General features: G+C 50.6%; 1 protein-coding gene across 4 annotated transcripts in view; it reads left to right on the forward strand.

Moving 5' to 3' along the window:
• Ntrk3 (neurotrophic receptor tyrosine kinase 3) overlaps positions 1-23,715 on the forward strand; it is a 235,323-nt gene that overhangs the window by 132,066 nt on the left and 79,542 nt on the right. For all 4 annotated transcript variants that reach the window (XM_048329451.1, XM_048329452.1, XM_048329453.1 and 1 more), the window contains exon 12: positions 4,081-4,269. In XM_048329451.1, coding sequence (XP_048185408.1) covers positions 4,081-4,269 — 189 coding nt within the window. The remainder of the gene's footprint in view (positions 1-4,080; positions 4,270-23,715) is intronic.

The following is a 23,715-nucleotide window of genomic DNA, read 5'->3' on the forward strand; positions in this document are numbered from 1 at the left end:
AAGGGCAGTCGGGGAGGTGTCCTCCCGCTCCTTTCCTGACACGCCCGCCCCCAGCATGGTGTCCTTGCTTCTCGCCACCCAGGCTCCAGGCCACGAGCGAGCGCATTGGGTCATGAACTAATTATAATGCCTTTGGTTCCCATGAGAATTCTAGAAGGAGCCCAGTGCAGGTGGCTCATGGGTGTAACCCTCGCTCCACAGGAGGCCGAGTGCTGAGGATCACTGTTCCAAGCCAGCCTGGGCGGGAAAGTCCAGGAGACCCTTATCTCCAATAAACCACCAGAAAACCAGAAGTGGTGCTGTGGCTCAAAGTGGCAGAGCGCTCGCCTTGAGTGAAAGAGCTCAGGGAGAGCGCCCAGGCCCCAAGTTCAAGCCCTATGGCCCACCAAATCAAAAACAAAACAAAGCAAACAAGGAACAAGGAAGAGCTCTAGGAGGGAATTCCAGCCGGAGAGAATTCATCTTATCTGGTGGGAAGTAATGCAGGGAGAGGGGCTGAGGAGCGAGGGGCGCATGCCTAGTCCAGCAACCCGGCAGGACCTGCCCCAGACAGAGGTCACCCTGGGGCAGCCAGAGCCTAGCCAGCAACGGTCGGCGAAGACTCGTCCCCAGAAATACACTCGGGCATAGCCCGCCTTCACTTGGCCACTGTCCCACCTCTGCCAATAAAAATTAAGAAATTGATTTTCTTTGGTTTTGCCTCTGAGGACCGGGCTGTTTTTATGAGACGGCGAATGGGATCCCTCTCTGCGCAGGGCTGGAGTTTTTAATTGTGTTTGTTGTGCTTTCCCTGACTCCCTTTTATGAGTTCCCGCTCCCAGATTTGTCGGCGCGCGCCGCTCCCGCTCTCGCCCACGGGGGGGACGTGTCAGTGTTTGATTTTTTTTTTTTTTAATCAGCAGGAAAAGGTTGAGGTTTTTAAAAACTCATCTTCTTAATCCAAAGGTTGGCGTGTTTGCTTCCCTCTGACACGTTAAAAAGCCACCACCACCAACTGCGAAAGCACGAGACCCTTCCAGCTTTGTTTTTCTTAACCTCCCCAGTCACGTATGTGTCTTCGATGGTCACGGCCCGCCTGCTGGGGGAAATGGCAACCGGAGCTCCGCTGTAGGCTGAGTGAGGAGGAGGGACCCAAGGACGGATTGCAGTGTGGGGAATTCTACTTTGCTTTTGGGTGTGAATGTTTTCGTAGAGATTCGGTGCAGATGGGGGCCAAGCAGGCGAGCTGTTTAAATGAGAGAATTCCAGGGGCAGTGGACCATGGCGCTGTGACGGACCAGCAGCCATGCTGCGAATCCCTTCGTGGCACCTGTACCTGGCTGGCACGGTGGCTGGGGTCTCCTGCTCCGTGCCGGCCCCACCCAGGGACTTGGCGTGTGCGGCTGGGCTCTGCCTCGTGGTTTCTGAAGGGACCACACAGGAAGTGGGGGAATCTGCGCAGAAGAGATGCGTCCTTGCTTCTGCACTTGCACTTGCGCTTGCACTCTGAAGGAAGAGAGTGCGTGCTTTGTGCCTTGGGGGGAGGGGGACTGAAAATGGCAGAGCCAGCCACAATAATCACAGTGCGCCTCCCCCCCACCACACACACACACACACTAAAAAGAAGGTGGGAGATGAGATTGCCTTCCCAACTTCTCTTTGGGAGGAAATAGAAGGACCAGGAAAAGGAGTATTGAAATGGATGGTTCTGGCCTTAGGATTTTATAATTCAGCTTCAAACGCTGACTTCCCACAGCCTTGTCCCAGGGGCTGGCCTGCTGTGGAGGATAGTTAGTAACCCGACCTTTGATGGATTGGGTTGGATGTCTTGTGTTCTTGGTTTGGGCCAGGCCCCTGGATTCATACTCTGCTTGATGCATCAAAACAGCATCAGCTACGTTTGTTGAGAAAATGCGTGGAGAGATGGGAAGAGGAAAATCTTTGGAGATAGAGATGAACAAAGATGGTTTCAGATGCCATTCACTTCCTGGTTGGGTGATGTATGGATTGGTGGATTTGTGGTTTTTTTTTTTTGTTGTTGTTCTTGTTTATTTGGTACTTCTTAATTTTGAAGTAAGGGCTTTGGGCTTGCTTGTCAAGTGTTGTGCCACCTGAACCACATCCTCAGCCCTTTTTGCTCTGGTTATTTTTTTAGATAGAGTCTCACTTTTACATTGTGTTGGGCCATCATCTTCCTCCTATTTGTACTTCCTCAGTAGACAGGATGAGCGGCACCCACCCCACCATAACCTCGATCTCATTGGCTGAGATTGGTCCTTGGGAACTTTTTGCCCCCTCTGGCCTCCGACCACCGTCCTTCTAATCTCAAGCTTCCAAATAGCTGGGATTACAGTCATGCGCCGCTGTACCCAGCTGGCTGTGTTGGAAACTCATGAAACTAATTTGAGGATGAGTTTTCTTGTGGATCGAGTGAGAATGACAGTACTGGTGCGTGTCAGATGAGATGAGAACAGAACACCACCATCCTCCTTGGACTTGCTGTCATTGAGATATCTTACTTCCTCCTTCATTGTACACATTTTTTTTTCTCTCTCTTTCTCATGTCAGCTCTAAGGGGTGAAACATGGGACCTGCATGCTGTCCCTTAGCTTTTTCACTCAAGGCTGCTCTACCACATGCTCTACCACGTGAGCCACAGCTCCACTTTCCTCTTTTTGTGATTAATTAGAGATCATGGACTTCGCTGCCATGGGCTGGCTTCCAACTGAGATCCTCAGATCTCAGCCTCCTGAGTAGCGAGGATAACAGGCAAGAGCCACCAGCTCCCAGCTCAGACCGGGGTGGGCCAGAGGATGGAGACTGCCCCTTAGTTTTCCTTATTTCACTGGAGGTCACTGTGAGGTTCTTCGGGAAGTTTATGAGGTGTTTTTTTCCAGAATGGAAAACAGGTGATTATCATGAGCATTTGGCCAGCCACTATTGCTACTTTCGCACACGGTCTATAAACAGCCAGCCATTTGTCATGGATTGGAATAAGCCTGTCGGTGCTGACGGAGTGGAATTCAGGGTCCTCGGCGTGCATGTGCGTCTTTCCACTTAGTTCTGCCTCATTGGTGCTCCGCCTCGCTGTTCAATGGGAAATATTCTCTCCATAAACTTCAGCAAGATGGAATGGATTTCTACAGTAGAAATCTCGTTTGAGCCGCAGACCTGAAGCGCAGCAGGCGCTTTGTCTGGGGACCCCGTGCCTGGTGAAGCGGCCGTCGACAGCGATGCTTGTACAGAGCCACCGACAGCCGTGGCTAATTCTCTCTATGGGAGTTTTCTCCATCTCTGTGGGGAAATCTTGGCACCAGATGCAGTCATTGTCCTGCCGGGATGGCTGCATTCATGATTTTGTTCAGGTTGTGCTGGGAATTGGTCCCGCTCCCTGGGTTTCTTGGGGATAGACAGAGGTGGGCCGATAGGCATATGCTGTCTCTAAGGTGTTGGGGATGGGCAGCGAGGAGCTTTCAAGGGAGGGACGGTAGACGGCCTGCCATCAGGCCCCTCGTGACTGTCCTTTTTTGAGACCTGGTGCAGGTTAGGTGAGGCTCACACTGGGCTGGGCTACCTGTAAGTGAGGAAGGGACATGAGAGGGGAAAGCTGAGGTGTGAGGTCAGTTGGGGGGTGGCATAAAAATTTACAAGACTTGATCTCCACCAATGTGTGGCTGGGCACGGTGGCTCACGCCTGTCATCCCCAGCAAGATATGGGGAGCAGTTTGCAGCCCAGGCACAAAGCTGAGAAATGACCAGTGCAAGAAGAAGAGGCTGGACATGTGGTTCCGTGGCCAGAGTGCCTGCCTGGCAAGTGTGAAGCCTTGAGTTCAATCCCCAGCTCTGCCAAGAGAGAACAAGGAAGTCTAATGATTTTGAAAATTAGCTGGATTTAGAAGGAAGTGGAGATACACTGATGCCGTGGTGATCCACTTCTGTTTTCCAGTGGGTTCCTTGGTTGTTAAGCGATGGGTAAAGTGCTCTGAATTCAGCATTCAGAGCCAGGTGGGGGCGGAATGGGAGGAGCCGGGAAATGTGGGCAGGGCCGTGCAGTGACCAGACATGACCTCACCGGGGTCCTGTGTCTTCTGGTGTGTGCAGGTCCCGTGGCCGTCATCAGCGGTGAGGAGGACTCGGCCAGCCCGCTGCACCACATCAACCACGGCATCACCACCCCATCCTCCCTGGACGCGGGGCCCGACACGGTGGTCATCGGCATGACCCGCCTCCCCGTCATCGAGAACCCCCAGTACTTCCGCCAGGGCCACAACTGCCACAAGCCAGACACGTGTGAGTACCCGCACAGGGTCCCGCCCCTTCCGGGGAGGGTGTGTGTGGCGGGGAGTGGTGGCCACAGACCAGTTAGCTAGGGTTCTGTCACCTGTCAACTTGCCCCTCTCTCAACCCTCCTTCCTTCGTCTCAGAATTTGGAGGCCACCTGAGACTGGCAGATGGGAGTAGTAAGGGTCCCTGGGGAAGGGAGATGGCAGCCGTCAGGGCCCCCGGGGAAGGGACATGGCAGTGGTCAGGCCAGGGTCCCCGGAGAAGGGAGGGAAACAGATCTGTACCTAGTTCCCTCCCTTGTTCACTGGGGCTCACTGGAGCTCTGGACAGGGGGAGCAGTGTCCCACTGAGGCAGGAGACGTAGACACGGCCGGTCCTCTCTGTGGACCTGGCCTAGCGGTTAGGACTTATAACCCGAGTCTGTCCAGACCGCGGGCCTCTGTGGGAGGGGAAGTGGAGGCAGGGCAGGGCAGCCTGTACCTTTGATGGGGACATCCCTGTAGCTGTCCCTCCAGGGCCCTGGAGCATGGACTCCTTGAGAATAGGAACACGATCCAGCTGCCAGGAACTTTTGCCACCCCTCAGCTCCTCCTCATCCCCCCCCTCCTGCTTGTCGCAGCCCCTTCTTGTGTTTCCTCTGAGTCCCACATGATCCCTTCTCAGCTCCTGGAGTCAGCGGCTTGTCCCTCCATCCTCCATCCATTCCCCTTGCTGTGTCCCTAGGCGTGACCTCTTTCTTTCCCTCAGTTTTCAGAGGAGGCCCCTGGCGAGCAGGGACACAAGGGACTGCTCAAGAGCTGGTAGGGACCCAAGCCATGAGCTAGATTATTATAGCCTTACCTTGAAGCCCGGAACACAGAGACTCTGGGAGGCCGTTGAGTCCCCCCTCTCCGTCCCCCAGGCTGCCTGCCCGTGACTTCTCTTCACATCTCCTTCTGTCCTGGATAGGGCCAGGATAGAGTTTCATTCTGGTCACGTTCCCCATCCCAGGGCTGGGCTCTCTGTGCTTGGGCCATGTACTTTGTAGCTCACAGAATTCTTTCTGCTTGCCGCTGGATCATCCTGCAGTCCAGGGGCCTTTGGCTGTCCTCTCAGCCTCTGCTTCTATTTCTCCAAGGCCAGAGGAAGGGGTGGGGGGGAAACTGAGCTAGACTCAGGACTAGGCCATCATCTGCCTCTCAACCTTGAGACTCCTCCAGAAGCTGCTCAGTATTGACGAGAAGAAGAATACTTGGGCTCTGGACAAGGGCCTGGGCAAGGAAGAAAGATAACGTGTTTCAGATCAGTAGTAGAAATCAATGTAGAAAACACTTCGGCATTTCTGCTATGGCTAATAAAAGGTCTTGTTCCAGGTCAGTCTTGGGCGTGGGTAGAAGGAAAGCCTGTCGGGGTGCAAGCTCCACTGAGGGATGATGTGGAGGGAGGGCTAAGGGGGTGCCGTTGGATCTGGGCAGAGGCAGCCACCCCTGGGTTGACTATAAGCGTGGCTCTTGTTACCCAAGCGAGTTCACTTCTGTACTGTGTGAATGAATGATGGATTAGATAACGCTGAATCGTTCCTCGGGGAAAGGCACCTTCGGTGTTCAGCAAGGCCCTGCTCACAGAGTCCCGTCGGCTAAGCAGTCTGTCACTTTGCTGCTGTCTCCGTGACATTGGGCTCAGAGGCCAGTCACACTGTGACTCGCAGCCCATCTAAGCTTCTCCCACAGTGTGCCCCTCTGTAGCCCATCTTGGCTGTCCCACGCTGTAGACTGTGAGGCCATGTTTCAGAGCTGTGCCTGGCAGCCATCTTGAAGAACAAAATCTCTGTCACTACCCCTCCCCCCAAAAAGCCCCCAACTGAAAGACGTGGTCCTAAACAGACCACGAGGATACTTTCTGATGGCCTGAGAGCTGAAATAAGGCATGACACATGATAAATACCAAAGGTATACTTTTTTTGGGTGTTTGTTGGGTATTGGAACTTGAATGCAGGGCCTGGGCTCTGTCCCTTAGCTTTTTTTTTTTTTTCTCAATGCTGGTGCTCTATCACTTGAGCTACAGCTGTACTTCCGGCTTTTTTGCTGATTAATTGGAGAAAAGAGTCTCAGATTTGTCTGCCAGGGCTGGTTTTGAACCATGACCCTCAAATCTCAGCTTCCTGAGTAGCTGGGATTACAGATGTAAGCTAGCAACACCTGGATTTTTTTTTTTTTTTTTTTTGGTCAGTCATGGGCTTGAACTCAGGGCCTAGAGCTTTTTTTGTTATTTATTTATTTACTTATTTTGTTGGTTGGGGGCTTGAACTCTGGGCCTAGACATTGCCCCTGAGCTCTTTAGCTCAAGTCCAGTACTCTACCACTTGGAGCCACAGCACCACTTCTGGTTTTCTGATGGCTCATTGGAGATAAGAGTCTTATAGACTTTCCTGCCTTGGCTTGGCTTTGAACCGCCATCCTCAGATCTCAGCCTCCTGAGTAGCTAGGATGACAGGGGAGAGCCACTGGCACCCGGCTCCCTGAGCTTTTTTTTGCTCAAGGCTAGTGCTCTACCACTTGGAACCACAGAGCCACTTCCAGTTTTCTGGTGGTTCATTGGAGATAAAGAGTCTCATGGACTTTCCTGCCCAGGCTGGCTTTGAACTGTGATCCTCAGATCTCAGCCTCCTGAGTAGTTAGGATGATAGGCGTGAGCTACTGGTGCGTAGTCTGTGCTGGCAGTGGCCACGTAAGGGCCACTCAGGTGTGTGTTACGCTGCACCGGCCCCACGTGGCAGGGCAAGTCCTTGGGTGTTGGTTTGGGGATTGCCAGTGAACCTCAGTAGGGAGGAAAATTCATGAGGACAGAGTGGTCACCAATAAAGGCCACCCGTGTCCTCCTCCCCGCCTCCCCACCCCCCATGGATGCTTTGGGGCCCAGGTAGAGAATGTCCTGGGATTGAGTCTCCTCTGAATGATTACAGGGTGGGGTGAATGAGTGGCATCCCAGGGAAGTTTCTTTGGAGCCATCAGAGCCAGTGTTCCCATGAGAACCTGGGACCCAGGAGCATCACAGGGAGGTGCCGTGAGTGTCTTTTGATGTCAGTGGAGCTCTAGTACACAGCCATGGAGCCCCCGCACCAGGAAAATCAGGTGTGGGCTCGGCTTTCCTTCCACTGCTCTCTTAGCGTGGGACGTGATGTGCTCTCACTAGCTGGTCGGGCCAAGGCCTCTGCGAGCAAGGAGAGGTGGGTAGAGAGGACGAGGAGGCTGGCTCCGTCCTGGAGAGGTGAAGGGAGCTGGCGGGGGCTTGCCAGAGGGAAGCGGCATGGTGACTCTAGTTCCTCAGAGCTCTGGTGTTAGGCAGGGGTGGCCTCCTCCAGGCCTGAGGTGCCTCTTTGCCATCAGTAGTACACAGTGGATGGCTCTATGTGTCTGCAGAGAACATGCATGGCCTAAGAAGCACTGTTGGGAGGATGGCAAGAATTGGGGGCAGGGAGGAAGTCTGCACCATGGGTCCTTAGGGCTGCCCACACCGGATTCCCTTCCCTTTCCACATGCCACGTGGGGTGGGTTTGCAGGATCGAGGAGCCACCTGCCTCGTGGCGCCACCAACCGGGACCCTTAGTGACGGATGGCAGTGCAGAGGGCTTGCTTTCCTCACTCACTGGCTTGCTTATCGCGAGCGCCGAGATCCTTTCTGACGGGAATGCTTTCAGGTGCGGGGCGTCCTCTGCTCCCCGCTTGCTATCTGTCTCTAATCTGGTCTGCCGCATAGCTCAGCGTGCGTCAGGCCGCCGGGGTACTTGGCGATCACCTGGCGCCCGCCGCTTATCAGATCCCCGTGCTCCCTCGCCGGTATTTCCGACCAGGGCCCTGCATTTGACATTATCTTCATTTTCTCCCCTGAAATGTATCACACCTTCCTGAGTATCCTGAAAGGGAGGGGGGCAGAATAAAGTTGTGCCGACTCAGCCTTACACACCCCAGTGGAAGCCTGATAAATGAAGCACTTCTGATGATTCATATAAAAAGCCCCTTGATGGTCCAAGGCATCAGGAAATGGCTCTCCTGTCACACAGCGGAGGGTCCATTTCCTTTGGGCTAAGCCCTACAGAATGAGATGCCCAGGGACGTGTCCCCACGGGTTTCTGGGGAGAAGGGACGTGTATATGTGTGTGTCTCTGTGTGTGTGTGCGTGTGTCTCTCTCTGTGTGTGTGTGTGTGTGTGTAACCACGAGGTCCCTTGGCTTCCTCCGTCAGCTCTCTGGTCCTTCCTCCAGAGGCCCAAAGCAACGGGCCACCCTGATCACCAGCCAGAACCGCCCTTTTCTGTGTGGAAGTTGATTGCCTTGGGCATCCATTACAGGCTTCAGAGAGAGTCCCCAGGAGGCTGGCCCCCAGCCCTGCCCTTTCCACACTTCTGGGTCTCTTCTCCTTTCTGCTTTCTCTGAGGTATGGCTGATGGCTCTCATCTCTTTTCCCCCTATGTCTCTTTCAAGTCAGCCTCTGTGTGATTCTGCCTCCTGGCTGGAAACCCCTGTCTTTCTTTCCTGGATTATTATGACTGTTATAGGTCCAGCCACCTGACGTGGTAACTCTGACCCCAGGCCTTCTTAGGCCTCACTCCCTTGAGATTGCCAAAAAAAAAAAAAAAAATCCAACCTTGTTTGGTTTCTTTTCTTCTTTCCTTCCTACGTAAAGTCAACGTTCAGTCAACAGACATGCATGGAAGCATTGCTAAGTGCCCGGCCCTTGGAGCAGGCCCATCTTCCCTTACACCTCATTAGCTATAACACAGCAATCCAGAGGACTTAGCCTCAGTTTCTCGGGGCGACTTCCTCTCCCTCCTACTCCCCCAACCAACATAGCCCACAAGGCAAGAACTTCCCATCCAAGCTGGAGAGGCTCAGTCCTTGGACTGTCTCTTGAGCAGGGGCTGGTTGGTGGATCTTCACTGGCTGAGCTAGTGGCGCCTTCTCTCCTTGGCCAGTTAGTCGCAGAGCCAGTTTTCCAGCTGCAGAAGGGAGCATGCAGCCTGCACGCACGGGGCACTATTAATAGTGTGCGTCAGTGCGATATAGATTTCTGTCACCATCTAGACTAACAAACATCGCTCAGGGCAGGGGTGATGATGGGCGCTTATTCCTGGCCACTTGGCGCAGTGTGATGGACGCGCAGATGAAATACCGAAAGTGGGCTTCTGGGCTTTGGGGAGGTGCAGGGTCTCCTCCCGGAACCAGGATCAGGGGCAAGAGAGGAGGCCACCCACGCTGCAGAGCAAGACCTCTGACTTGCTTTCCAGCAGAATTCCCTGCGTGCCTGATGGCAGGAATGGCGTCTGGTTCCAGGGTTGGTCCGGGGGCTCCCTGGGGCTTGCAGCACTTAAGGGAAGGCTGGCCTACCGGAGGCCACTGCCTGTGGTTTGCTCGGAATGTTTGATGCAGATGACTCCCCTACCTTCTTCCCTGGGAGGTATCATGACATGTCCCCTTAGAAAGTGACAGTGACATGTAGGGGGTTTGTGTGTGTGTTTTTGGGACTTGAGCTGAGGGTCGCACGCTTATTAGGCAGGTGCTCTTACTGCTGAACTACCGGCCCCATCCCTGAATTTTGCTGGCTGTCTTTGAGGTAGTGTCTTGCTTCCTGCTCAGACACAGTCTGTCATGGCCCAAATAACAGGCATGCAGCACCGTGTCCACCTCTCCCTTATGAGGAACTCTCGCAAACTCTTCTGCCTAGCTTAGCCTCATATTTTTAAATCCTTCCAGTCTCGGGTTGCAGGGGTGAGCCTTTGTACCCGGTATGACATTGAGTTTGTAGCCTTCGATTGACTGGTTGGGCAGTGGCGGGCCTTGCTTGCCATTCAGCAATCATGAGAACATTTTAAGTGGATATAAGTTTGGGATTGTCCCTGTCTGGTTTTCCTTGAATCCTATTTCCAGATCCCACTAGAATTAAGTGGCAGATCCCTGGGAATCCAGCACTGCTAGGTTTGGTAAGCCCAAGGTCTTTGGTGGAGGCTGTGGAAATATATTATTCCATTCCTGTTTCTTCTAGAAAGACCTGGATAACGCCAGAATGGGATACCTTGGGAGTCCAGGGGATGAATCTTAGGTCCACTAGCCCAGCTCAGATATAGTCATGACCTTGTCCTCAGGGCCTCATCCCCTAGAAACTGTCCTCTGCTGGACATTCAGTCCTGAGCTGGTCCAGGTATTGGTGGCATTGGTCCAGTTCATGCATGGTACTTTGCCATGTTTTTCACCATCCCAGGTACATAAAATTACATAATGCTATTTCTCCTAAATTGTCAGAACCCCCCGGGCATACCTAAGCATGTAGTTCAGTGCTATAAGCAACTAAAGATACCAACTTGTTTCTGTCTCCCCAGGCCATGGAAACTTGTCTTCCTATTGATCATCTCAATGTCAGCTACTCTGTCCTTCTCTTACAATCACACACTCAAAGTTCAGAGCTGCATGCAGGCATACTAATTAAGTAATTAGGTATAATTATGCTCACTGTAAATACATAGTAAATTGGTTGAAACAAAGCACTTGGGGGGTAGTTTCAGGACTCACTTCATAGTTGAAAGTGAAGAATGATAGGAACCCTCCTAGTCATGCTGGAGTAATGGCATTTCAGGATGGAAGGTGAGCCCAGGGAATGGTGGGTAGATAAGAAGATGGCCTGTTGTTTATCATCCAGAACCTTAGCAACAGGTCTCCTCATCTTTCTGGAATGTTTTTTTTTAACCTCATTCTGGTCTTCAAGGAGTAGGAAGATGAATTCCTCTCCAGCTCAAAGGTTTCCCAGAGATGTGTGTATTCTGGTTTCCCTTCACTTGTTTTTATGTAATAGCCGCTTTGTATAGGATATGCACGGTAGTCAGGTAGGAAACCAAAGATGGGCGTCTTGCTGGGCCTGAAGAAGTGTGCTTGGCCTTAAAGGCAATGGGTGCATCGAGAAGATGCCATTTCTAGGCTTCCAGCAGGGGTTCTGTCTACTGAGTTGACACTGACCACCCAGTTGCAAGTCACAGAGTTTAGAAGTCACCTCCCCCTCAGGAAGACCACCCCCACAATCTCCCTCTTCTTTATGAATCCTGCCCAGACCCCTGCTGCTCACAGAACAATATTGCAAATAGAGGCCAAGAGGCGGGGCTTCGAGTTACTTCCTGTATCTCCAAGGAGAGATGGAAATTCTTATTTTATGCATAAAACTCAGGAAGAGGGAGAGGGATCTCATGGGACTTGAAGGACAGGAAGGGGGCTCCTGCCCCATAGTGTTGGTCCTTACTAGTCCTCAGTCTGGAAGTCCTCATCCAAGAAGCATTACTCATTGTTTCCATTTCCTAGGAGTGAACGTGAGTCATGTGTTGCTGGGAGATTGGCCAGATAAGCTGAGAGGTTCTGTTCCTCCTTGTGCTGTATCCTCGGTGGTCGAACACTGAAAGCCAGAGCTCTGCCTGCCCGCCCGTGGGCCAAGATGCCGAGAGCCCAGCTGCTCTTACACGTCTTCTCCCCAGCTGCTTTCAGTCCGTTGCTTGCTTTCCACATGGGTCCTTGGGGGATGTTAACATGCCTTCCCCCTCCCTCACCCACTTTGGGATAACCTAGATTATATCGATTTCATGCTGGGGGATTCTGAGCCTGGAGTGCCACGGTCAGCGGGACTTTCTAGGAAGAACCTTTGGCTCGGCCACATTCCCCAGCCGTATCCCACCCCACAACCTGGTCTTGAGGGTCAGCTTTGAGCCTCTCTGGGTGGGTGTGGGTGTGCAGTGAGCCTCAGGAAGGGCTGTCCTGGAGTTTGGGATCCCGTGGCTGTCTTTCCAGCAGATGGGGCAGCTCACTCTGACGGTGCCCAGATGGGCCTCACCCAGTTTGGCACGGTCACTGTCCTCACATTCCTTCCCTCCCCCCACCCCCGCAGCTCCAGGGAGGGACAGGAAGTGGCTACCTTCCATGGAGTAGTGGGTCCTGGGGCGTGATGTTCTTCGGCGTTTCTGGTAGAGTCCCCCATGCCCTGCAATCACAGAGATCAAGGCCTGTGGTTGCTGTGTGCCTGCCTGCCTAGGAGTTCTTGCAGGTGCTTTGAACCAGGAGATCCGGGACTTTGCTACCCAGAGCCCAATTTTCACTGCGTCGCACATTCCAAGGCAGATCTGACGCTTGAGATGGGCACCCCAGGAGAAAGACACAGTCCAAGCCACTGTTCCCAGATTTCTCGTGGAAGGGTCAGAGCACTCCTTTCTTTCCAAAGAGGAATGTGGTGCTCTTGATTGTGCATATCCGGGGCTGGGTCTAACAATGGTCTAGCATTCGTGATAGGAATGTGATCGGTCCCAGACTCTCAAATCAGCACTTGCGTGGTTATGCGCAAAGTGTCTGTCCTCTCTCTACACTTGAGGCAAGAGAAGGGCGACTTGGAGGGAGTTTTTCTTGTCCTGAACTGCTAGGAGGATTTGAAAATACTCTGTGAAGCTTGCGTGAGAGGCACATGTGTGATCCTCTTTGCCTTGACAACCATATTTTTACAACTCTCATTACAATTTCTGATGTAAATATGCTGTTGGGGGAAATCAGTTTGATGCTACCGAGCAGAAAGTAATGTTCTCAGAGCCGGGAGTTATTTCTGCAAAGATAAGAATTCTTCCCTCCAGTGATTTCTTTCTTTCTTTCTTCCTTTTTTTCCTGCTACTGCAAGAAATAGTATTTTATCACCCGGCCCCATAGCCACAGAGATGTTCTTAGGAGTCGGGACTGTAATATGTGCGTTGTCAGGACATGATGGATGCAGATGAGTTTGCAAGGGCTCCGGCCAATTTCCTTTCGGGTTAATGAAACTGGAAAGCTGTGGGCTTAACTGGAGGGTGTCAGAGAGATTTTGTGTGTGTGTGTGTGTGTGTGTGTGTGTGTGTGTGTGATTGTTTGAGTTTTTGAGTTTCTGTTTTAGTTCTCCCCTTAATAACAGAATCTATTTTGCAGAAGCAAATCTTCCTCATCCACCTGCCTATATGCAGTAAATACCTGGCGGCCTCTGAAGAACCTCACCTCCGTAGAACCCTCCATAGTTAGTCTTCAGTACTGACTTCTGTACCTTCAGGGGCCCAGGTCTTCATCCTATCTGTCCACATGTCTCATATTTTGGACTCTTGATTGTATCAGGGGAGACAGTTTTGGCTCCTGAAAGTACTAGCCAATCTTGGCCCAGCGAGAAGGTGGTAAGCCCACAATTAAGGCATGAGGGTGGGCTCCCAGTGAGATAGATTAGGATTCCAGCTCCGTTTCCTTGTGATTTTCTTTTGCTTTACCACCAGGTGAAACTCCCTTCATAGTTACAGAATAGTTGTAGAAGCTTTGGGCATTATTGCAAAAAACAAACAAACAAACAAAAAACAAACAAGGGGCGGGCACAGTCACAAGGCTGGAAAGAGGGGAAGTGGCTGTTAGCAGCGACAGCGCCTCCCACCTCGGCTCTCCTCACCAATGCAAACACACGCTCAGCTGACATTTAGCCTTGCCAGTGCTGTTGCCGTAACTTCTCGAAGCAGCCAGGGACCCCTTGCAGCACAGGGGTTGGGGGACATCAAACCCCTGTGAAATCTCCCCTGTGCATGGCTGTCCCTAGAGAGGGCAAAGCGGTCTCTGGTGTCTGTCCCCCTCACCGTTGACATGCAGGGCTGTGTGCTGTGCCTGTCTCTGTCTTTTGCGAGGCCCTGTTGTTCTGGACTGCGAAGAAGCTTGTGGGGGTCTGGGAGCTGCTGTGCTGTGGGGTGTAGTTCCTAGGGACAGAGAGGCTCAGCTGGGTAGTAGAGAAGAGTGGAGAATCCATACAACCAAGTGTCTGCCCATGCCCAGCCTCTGCACTTGGCACCACTAACATAATAGTAAAGCCCCACTGAGTGCCTTGTTTCCTGTATGTTGGGCATGGAAGACAGTCTGAATGTAATACATTAATGAATTGTTTCTTCCTCACAGAAGCCCTGTGAGGCAGCTGCTCTTGACTTTACCCGTCTCCTAGGAGAGGAAACTGAGGCACGGGAATGGTTCCAACACACCGTAGCCTCCCAGTGAGGCAGTGGCAAAGCTGTGATACACAGAGTTTCCTTCTCAGCCAGTCTCGCTCCCCACATGACATCCGTGGGATTAAGCACCGTGGTCCCCCACTTGGCACGTGGCTTGTTCTGTAGGGATGGTAGAGAAGACGGAAGACTTGCCCAAGGACCCTGTCGGTAGAAGTGGGAGCCAGCGTCGGTTCAGCCTGGGTTGTTCTACTTCACTTGTGCCCTCACCTTTGAGACCCAGGGGGTGGAGAATTGTGAACAGGTGTGTTCGTGTGGGTACCATGGCGCCCACCACCAGTGAGCACCAGCAGGCAGTGTCTTTTTAGAAGCTTTCTCCTTTCTCCGTGCCCAGGAGGCTGCCTGTAGCTTCAGAGGCCCAAGGGGGAGGCTAGCTTCCCAGAAGCCAGGTCCAGCCTAGAGGCCAGTGTCAGAGGAGATGCAGAAGGTGAGGAATGGGAGTCTTTGGAGCCCCATTGTCCCCTTTCTTGGCCACATCACCTTTATTTTAAAATCTAACTTTGTTGTTAGTATCCAGGCGTTGTCTAGAGGGGTTACCATCTCCTAAGTTGGGGATTGAGTGCATTTCTTTTCACTTTCCCCCAGTCCTCCCCTCCCGTCCCTCCTCACAAGTTACCTGGGCTGTTTTCCACATAGTGTATATTGAATGGCACGATTGCATGTGTGCACCCTTCCTCCCTTTCTTTCTACCCCGTGTCACCTTTTATCCTGCCCCTGATGGCTCTGTGGCTTCGCTTGTCACCCGGATTATAGCTGGGCCTCTCCCCCAGGGCCTTTGTTAGCTTCGGTCCCTGGACCTAGAAATGCTGTCGATGCAGCAACTCTTCCCCGCTGGATTCTGCTGAGGCGAACAGCCTGATGCCACGGGTCGCGAGGAAGTGTTGGGACTAAACTCCTAATGGCTCATTGATTGGGTGAATTATGCTCGGTGTAATTCTGAAAATAGATTTTTAAATATGTGCTCGGGGATTTGTGGGGATTTGTTACTTAGCAGCTTTAACTCAGTTGTGGCTCACTCGACAGATATCAGTGTGGGAAGTTTGGGCCTTAGCCATGTTGCTCACCTCAGCAAGGACCTCTGGCCCCAAACCAGGACTGTGGGTAAGGGCTGAGTGTCCCACATGGTGTGCAGAGGGCACTCCCCTTTGTGCCTATCTCCTGGGGGGGAGGGGCGTTGAGTAGGTCAACTTGCAAGAAGCATTGGCTGCAAACCCCTCAGGATACATAAGATGGAATGATGACATCATAGAGTCCAGATTCTCCCTTTTTATTCCCTCTGAAGTTAAGGAGGGAGGAGGTTGCCCTGGTTCTCAATTCCAGGCTCCTGGCTTTCCTGGAGCTGTCAATCAGAGCATGACATAAGTAAACAGGAAAGTCTGTGGAGACTTAGCGTGTCAAGCCAGCCTGGCCTGTTCTGATGCCATTTTGTCTTTTGATGGCCTTGGGCCCTAGACCTCAGGAGGGGAGGGGACTTGTAGAAAGGTCTTTAGCACTCGTGTTTCTTTTGGTGAGTGCCAGATCAACTGGGAAACGATGGGAAAGCTGACCAGAAGCCTCTGGAAGGCAGCAGCCACCACCAGCAGATAATAGAGAGACTTCTTATAACACCCACGGCAACCCGCCACCTATTTCTTTCTCTCCGGCGCATCAGAGACCCGAAATGCCTTCCACCCTGAGTGCAGGGTAGATCAGAAACAAATAAGGGGTGTCAAAAGTGAGCCTCCATGAAGGATTCCTAAGGGGAAATTAATCAATGGTCTTTCCCTCCCCTCTCCTAAACTTCCATTCCTTTCCTTTAAACCCTCTGAAAGGCTGGATCCTTATTCCCTAGAGTTCATTTATACTCAGCCAGTGATTAGAAAAATCAGCATTCTCCAGGAAGGGAGGAAGTAAAAACAAAACCTAGAAGAAAAGGAGGGAAAAATGACATTCTGCTCCAATAAAGAAATTACCGACGTTCTACATTATGAACTGTATTAATTTTTAATGGCTGAGAAGGGAGCTGATTTATAATACATCCTTCTCTGCTACGGAGCCTGTCCCCGGCTAATAAATAAATGACAGGTCTCTTGTATTAAAAGTATCCGTCATTTTCCATTGTTGGAATGTGAAGGGTGAGTGGCATTGGAGGAGAGGCCCCTGGAAGGGAGGGAGGGAGGCAGCCATGTCCAGCAGGAGATGGTGGGGGTTGGGGGGCTTGGAGCTTGGCCTTGGTCTGAGATGGAATTGAGCTTATTCCTTCCTCATGGTTGCAGCAAAGTGACCCAGGTTGCTTCAACTCATGAGTAGTTTACTGTGAACATGTAAATTCCTGGGTTTTCTTTTAAGCCACCTCCATCTGTGGCTTGTGTCCATACATCCTGACCAGGCGCATTTGGAGCTCCAGGTCCCCTAGTGACTCTGGGGTGATTCCTTCAGTATTCCATAGTTCATCTTGTTGATGGCGAGCTGTGATTCACCGACTGCGGCTTGCTTGTCTGTGTGGCTCTCAAGAAACCAAACAAATGAATAAACACACCAGAGACACTTGACTCTGATTCCATGGCATATTGTAAGTATTTTGGGGGGGGCATGGGGGGAATTAGAAAAGTAAGAATGACTTCAAATATCACTCCATCCCTCCCACAGGCATTTTGGTGGGCTGCCTCTCTGTCTCCTCTCTCCGTAGCTCGACTCCCATGCAAGCAATTGACGTACATGGCCACACAGATTCCAACCTCTGTATAATGTGCAAAAATGAGACTATGTTCTGCATAGGGTTTGGTCCTATAAAGCTATCACAACATCTCATAAGCCTTTATTTCCTGTTGTACCTGTTTCTAGTGGCTATGTGTGCCTGACGGGCAGAAGTCACGTGCGGTCTGTCGTAGAAATAGCATCCTTTTGTTCTCTATGGCAATGGTAAGTGCACAGTAAAAACACTATGCCGGGAGAGTGAGTACCAAGGATGGTCTCCCACAGACTTTCTAATTATGGAACAACTTCTATGCAGTGCAGTGATGACGAGACAAACATGGGCTTTGTGCTTGTGCGCTAGCGTCCACACTCCAGTTGGGGAGAGAGCCTGAAAATAGTTCTAGGTGTTACAAGCACCACGCAGTGAGACTCACAACCAAGGGGGCTATCCTCTGGGAGAGCAAGGGCTTGTTTAGAGGAGTAGGGGTTTGGATGAGTGACGCACAGAGCAGGAAATGCTTGCATTAGGAAGCCGTGGAGGACTGTAGCAGTAGCTGGCAGCCCAGAGTGGGTAGGACTGTGGAAGGCTGAAGGCTGGGGTGGCTCCAAAAGAGAGGGTCAGAGGAATCTTGTTGAGGGACAGCTGCACTCAGCTTAGTGAACAATAATTTTGAATTTATTTATAGGACTTGGCACTTAAGTAGTCCAAGGCTGCGTTGACCGTATTTGGAACTGTTATTGGTTTCACGGAAGAACTTGAGAGGTTAAGGAGGTATCAACATTCTACTAATTTTTTTAAAAGGTCAAATGGCATCTGGTGTGGTGCATTCCTATAACTCCAGCCCTCAGAAGACTGAGGCAGTAGGGGAGGTGAACCAGGCTGGGTTATTACAGTGAGCCTTTGTCTCAAAACTGAAGGGTTAAATAAAGCTGGAAATTAAGGGATGGGTTAGAACAGACAAGTTCCTGTTCCAGTAAGGAGAGAGTCAAAACCCCCACTCAATACACGTTTCAGCACAAGGGGTGGTGTTTAGAAAATGTGAGACTTAATAAGGACTGCTAGCAAGTTTATCTTCTGATTTATTTAGATTGTCTTCATAGGCTTATAGAGATGGAAGTTTGCCTGGATGTTAAGACAATCATTTCTATATTTTTCATGCAGGAATTTATTTCTTGATTTGTTGTGCATGATTCCACATATAGATAGACCAATGCCTTTTGGTTTTCCAAAAGGAAGAAAGAAAAATCTGAGCTGGTAAGAAAACTCAAAAGAGACTGCGCCCTGCCTTGAATATACCCTGCTTCAGCAGAGACAAGCATGGTGGAACCCCGAAAACATTTCTCCCCCAAATATGAAGAGCTTATATTTTTATCATGTGGAAGAATGGCAACCCAAGATCTATCCCTAACTGGCTTCTGTCAATTGCATTGGAAATACAAGTCTCACTCGTAGATTCGCCTTCAGATCTTGGGCTCAGAACCTTTCTAGCCAAAGGATGTGGCTGAAGGCAGTATTTTCACGCTTTAATTCCCTTCCACAAAACTTCCTTATGGGACATAGATGGATTTGAATCTCTCCGAGACCTTAGGGATCCATTGAGACTTTTCTGTAGCCTCTCGGTGTGGAAACCGAGAATGAGGTGTACCGTTTAATCATGTTCAGCCCCCTAAGTTTGCCTGGAGGACAGAATGAGGCTAAGGATGGATGACTTTTGTCTCTCCTTGCTTCTCACTTCTCCTAAACCTGTAAGTGGAAATGTAATCTTTTCATTTCCCCCAGAGAAGTTGATTTTGGTCCGGGCCATTTAATAAGGAAAGTCTGATGAACGTGAACTGTCTGACTCAGGTGCAGTAATTGCTACAGAAATTGGTTTTAGAGTCTTTGGGGGAATTCTGCGTTTGAACCTGGAAGTCATCCTGATCAAGTACAGTTTGTTCTAACACTTCTACAGATTTAAGCACCTCAGATCTCACTGTTTGTACCTGGAGTGCTTCTTGGTTATTTCAGTGCCCCAGCAGGGGATACACCCCTCTGCAGAGGCTGTGTACCATCTTCATATTTCTTCTGGCTTCTTGAAATCAAGGGCTGCTGTACAAGTCTCAGAATGGGATCAGAAATGGCTTAGGGGCTAAAAAGGGTAGAATGCAGTTGCTCAGGAGGAGAAGCATTCATTTTTTGACAGTACTAGGTGCCAGGTTCGGGTTGCCTCCCCTGGCACGGGGGTCAGGCTCTACTCTAATCGCTCCCTTTCTCACCCTCTCCCCTAGTCACCCAACCTGCAGGTAAGGCCAGAGTGGAGTGGGGGGGCTCAGGAAAGACCTCAGGTGCACGCGGTCGTACGAGATCGCTTTTCCTCCCTCCTTACCCTTGAAGAAAGCCAGGCGTACTCGGATCTCGGAGACGCTTCAAGAGCAAATCTGATTTAATAAGGGAGTGGCTAGCAGTTGATATAGTAGGGGGTGACGAGAAAAGGGGTGATCGACCAAGGGCTGGCGATAGGCTGGTGAGCTTGTCATAGGACCCCCTCATGAGCTAACGTCACTTGCTTAGCACCACCCCAGGGGCAAAGCCCGCGAGAATGGGGAGCACATGGGCTGGCGAGAAAGTTGGGGGGCTGGTCGCAAAGCCAGTTCATCTGGTTCCAGACCCAGAGAATTGTGTCCTGCTTCCGCATTCCCCCAGGGCTGGGGGAAGGGCGGCGTCTCAGGAGCGCTCTCCTCTGCCCTTCCCCCTCAAGGCCAAAGCTGAACCCCAACAACTGGGGATCAAGCTCAGGATCATGTACTTGCTAGACAGGTCCTTTACCACGGAGCTATGCCTCGAGCCCCTTTGTGTGTTAGGGTCATGCTTTATGTCTGGGCTGACCCCGACTGCAATCTTCCTTCTTGTGGTTCCTTATGTCACTGGGGATGACAGGCTTGTGCCTCTGCACCCGGCCGTGTCTTTCCTCCACAGCTGAGATAACAGGTGTGCACTGTCGTGCCCAGTCGGCTCACTGAGTGAAGATGGGGTGTCCTCGTCAAGAAATCTTGACCTCTCAGTCTCAGATCCAGCACTTGTCAGCTCTGAGTCCTTCAGTGGGGTCCGGTAACTTCTCATCTGTGAGATACTATCTGGCGGGGTTACTGCAAGCACTGGCTGCAAAGCACAGCCCAGACCTTGGTGCCTTTGCCAGCAGCACGTTGTCTGACCTATGCAAAGCGTGGCACTTTGTAAAACCTTGCTGCTAACTGATAGAGCCTGAAACAGTTCATATCAAAGCTGTGTTTCTAGTGTCTCTGGAAACAGAAATTGCTGGCAAATCTGGCTTGTGTTCCTGCACAGCAGCTGCCAGCTAGAACATAGAGGCCACTCCTCCTTGACCGAGCATGTCTTTCCCCCTTGCTAGAGTCCCTCTTGTCCCTTATTGCCTCACATCTACCTCTTCTTGCTCTTGCACACTGCTGGTCTTACTTGATCCTTCCTTCCCTCCCTCTCTCCCTCCTTCCCTCCCTCCCTCTCTCTCTCCCTCTCTCTCTCCCTCCCTTCCTTCCCTCCCTTCCCCTTCTTTCATTTCCTTTCTTCCCTCTTTCCCTCTCTCCCTCCTTCCCTTCCTTCTGTCTGTTCTACCTCTCTCTGTTCCTCCCTCAACAACATTTCTTTCTCTCCACCTCTGCCTTCCTTTTATACAACACTCTTTCATTTAACTTGAGGAATAGAGCAGATGTCCATAAAGTATTCTACATACAATCATTATATATTATGTTAGGAATAGTATATTACTTAAGGAATAGGGCAGATGTATATAAAGTGTTCTACATGTAGTAATAAATTGAAAGTCAACTCATGCCACCATCATCACAAATTATCCTCTTATTTTATTTTACTTCCCCCCCACCCCACCCCAGTTATAGGGCTTGAACTCTGGGCCTGGGCGCCGTTCCTGAGCTCTTCAGCTTAATGCTAGCACTTGAGTCACAGTGGCACTTCCGGACTTGCCTGCTCATGCTGGCTTTGACCCATGATTCTCAGATCTTAACCTCCTGAGTAGCTAGGATGACAGGCGTGAGCCACTGGCACCTGGCTGTCCTTCTATTTTTAACCAAATGGGGAATTAAAGTCCTTGAATATGTCATGAAGCTGTAGATTCTCCCAGACATCTTTACAAGCATCAAGGACGATGGTCATTCTCCTCCACTCAACTAACCACCATTGATTCGCTCAAGTGGAGGTCAGGGCAGCAAAGCAGAGATGAAAGTTTGAAGTCCTTCTTTAATTGAGAGTTCTGTCTTGCTCTCTTTCTTTTTTGGGGGGGGGGAAGGAAGGCTGATCTGTGAAGTCTGGGATATCTGAGCTGCTGTTAATGGGAAAGGAATCTTCTAGAAGGGAGGCCGATGGGAGGTGATGCCCACAGAAGGTGGATCTTGTTATTCCATTTCCTGGTACTAGACAAGATACCATTTCAGTAATTGATATGCGTTTATGAATAATGAAACATGAGTCAGAGGGAGTATAGCATCTCTTTGAGCTGAAGTTTCACGGCAGGTAGAGACCAGCTTAGGCCTCACTGTATTCCATTGCTACTGTGAGCCTTGAGTGCCGAGAGACTGGGATTGAGAGTGAGAAATGGTCTTTGCTGTGGAGCAAGCTCGGCTGAGATGGGCCTCGGCTGCTTGTCTCTGCACGAGGGTGGCATTGTGCAAAGTACCCATGATGCTCTCTGAGTACCCCTGAGGCAGGACCATAGTATGCTGGTGAAAACAGGCCATTGTGGGCTGTGTTATGGTTGAGCTTGCATGCATGCAGATGTGCAGAATTCCAGCTGTTTTGTCTCCGTGAGTGATGTGTCTGTGATGTGCGATAACTCACAGGGACACAGGCTCATCTGTCACAAAGCAGATGCTCTTGGCTTCTTTCAGTCCTGAAATGAGGCCGTCCCCTTCTGCCCCCAGGTAACAGCTTTCTTGGTGATTCTTGAGCATAGTCTGTACTGTGCCTACCACCACTGACTGCAACCTCTTTTCGGCCAGCATTTCTGTGTTCCTGCATGACGATCTCTATCCATCTTCTTTCCACGAGTTCCTGGTAGGGGTGTAGCCTTAAGAACAGGTGCTTCTGGAAGGAAGCTACCCTCATTGCTGATCTCAAAAGCATGTTGTCTAGGAAGACACCTGGGATGTGTACGATATTACTAGCTTACCCCAGTGTGATTCAAGTCCCTTTCCAAGTTATACTTTGTGGAGGGCGTAAGAGAGAAGAGAAGAACATGGGAGGTGTGTGAAAAGAGAACGATTTTGTCTTAGGTAACTGAAATATTCTTATTTTTCCACTTACTCTATTGCCTGCTGAATTTGGTAAAGAGCATTTTCACTCTCATCCTTGAAGTCAAGTGGCTATTTTGAAAGCTAGAGACACTGCCCATGGCTAGATTTTGGACACGGTTGCTTCTGTGAGAATATCTTGAGGAAAGAGGTCCCCGCAAAGCAAGTTTGGGAAAGGATATATTTGCGGTCTGCCTCCCAGAAAGTTCTGGTGCACATCAGCATAGCAGAACATAGAAGGTTCTTCCTAAAGACACATGCTATGCTCTCCTTCACTTTCGGCCTCCCGTGTTTTCTTGAGACTATGTGTCTGCAAATTCATTGCCCCATCTCTAGCAGGTTGCTAGTGATGTTCAGAGGTGAAGATCTGAGTTGAAGGGAAATGGGGTGTTATAGAGTTTGAGGTGCAGTCTACATAATTGTGGTGGGGGTAGGGGCAGGACCTGCACTCTTTCCTTAGTAGTGTGGCAGTGCATTTTGATAATGCTTGGCAGTGTGTTAGTATTTTTTGGTAAAGTAGCAGATAATTGCAACTATCTCTTTGAAGAATGTTTTTCAATGTGTCCTAAGTTTCTTTCCTAGCTGTGTGGTTTGGATTTTCAGCTGGAAAAAAAAATTCTCTCTTTCTCTCTCCTCTCTTTCTTTCTCTCTCTTTTGCTTACTTATGTGGATTTTTTTCTATTGCTATTGTAAAGGTGATGTTCAATAGGGTTATTGTTAAAATAAGTGTAGTAATGAGTATATATTTTTTTGGACAATGTCACCCCTTCCCTTCCTCTCTCCCAGTTTACCCCTCCCATCCCCACCCACAAGCTGTGTAGTTAATTTTCAGTGCAGTGTCCAATGAGTACACTGCTGGGCTTAAGTGGAACTCATTTGCCCCCTTTCCCATCCACTCCTTTCTCTTTTCTCCCCAGGTATATGCAAAAGTCTCTTTGGATCTTTCTGTGTGTTACGCATTTTGTTTTTGTGTTATATTGCCTGGATAGGCGCAGAATCATCTGAGAGAGAGGGATTCAGACACCATCCCTCACGGGGTTCAAGGCTGTTCAGGAGACCCTGGCATAGGACTGGGCATGAATTGAGGGTGAAGTGTAAGGCTTTAGAGCAGGATGGCATGGGGGATGATTTAATACCCGTGCAGGTAGATGACAAAGATCAGATAGCATCCGTTGCTTTTCTTACGGGTGTCTGACCTTGAAGCAACAGACGCGGCTCTTGATTGGGCAGAGAACTTTCACGAGACCAACCGGTTCCTTACTCAAAGTAATACTTCTTAAAAATAGCCATTGCTTGGGGGGCGGGGGGGGGGAACCCAAACACAACTATCCAGAAACACCACGGAAGCTGGTTTCCACTCCCTTAGGATTTTCATCAGGTTTGACTTTTCCTTATACAGGGAGCATGTTTGGTCGTCCATATGTTGTG

This window comes from Perognathus longimembris, chromosome 20 (genome assembly GCF_023159225.1).
Source record: "Perognathus longimembris pacificus isolate PPM17 chromosome 20, ASM2315922v1, whole genome shotgun sequence".
Lineage (NCBI taxonomy): Eukaryota > Metazoa > Chordata > Mammalia > Rodentia > Heteromyidae > Perognathus > Perognathus longimembris.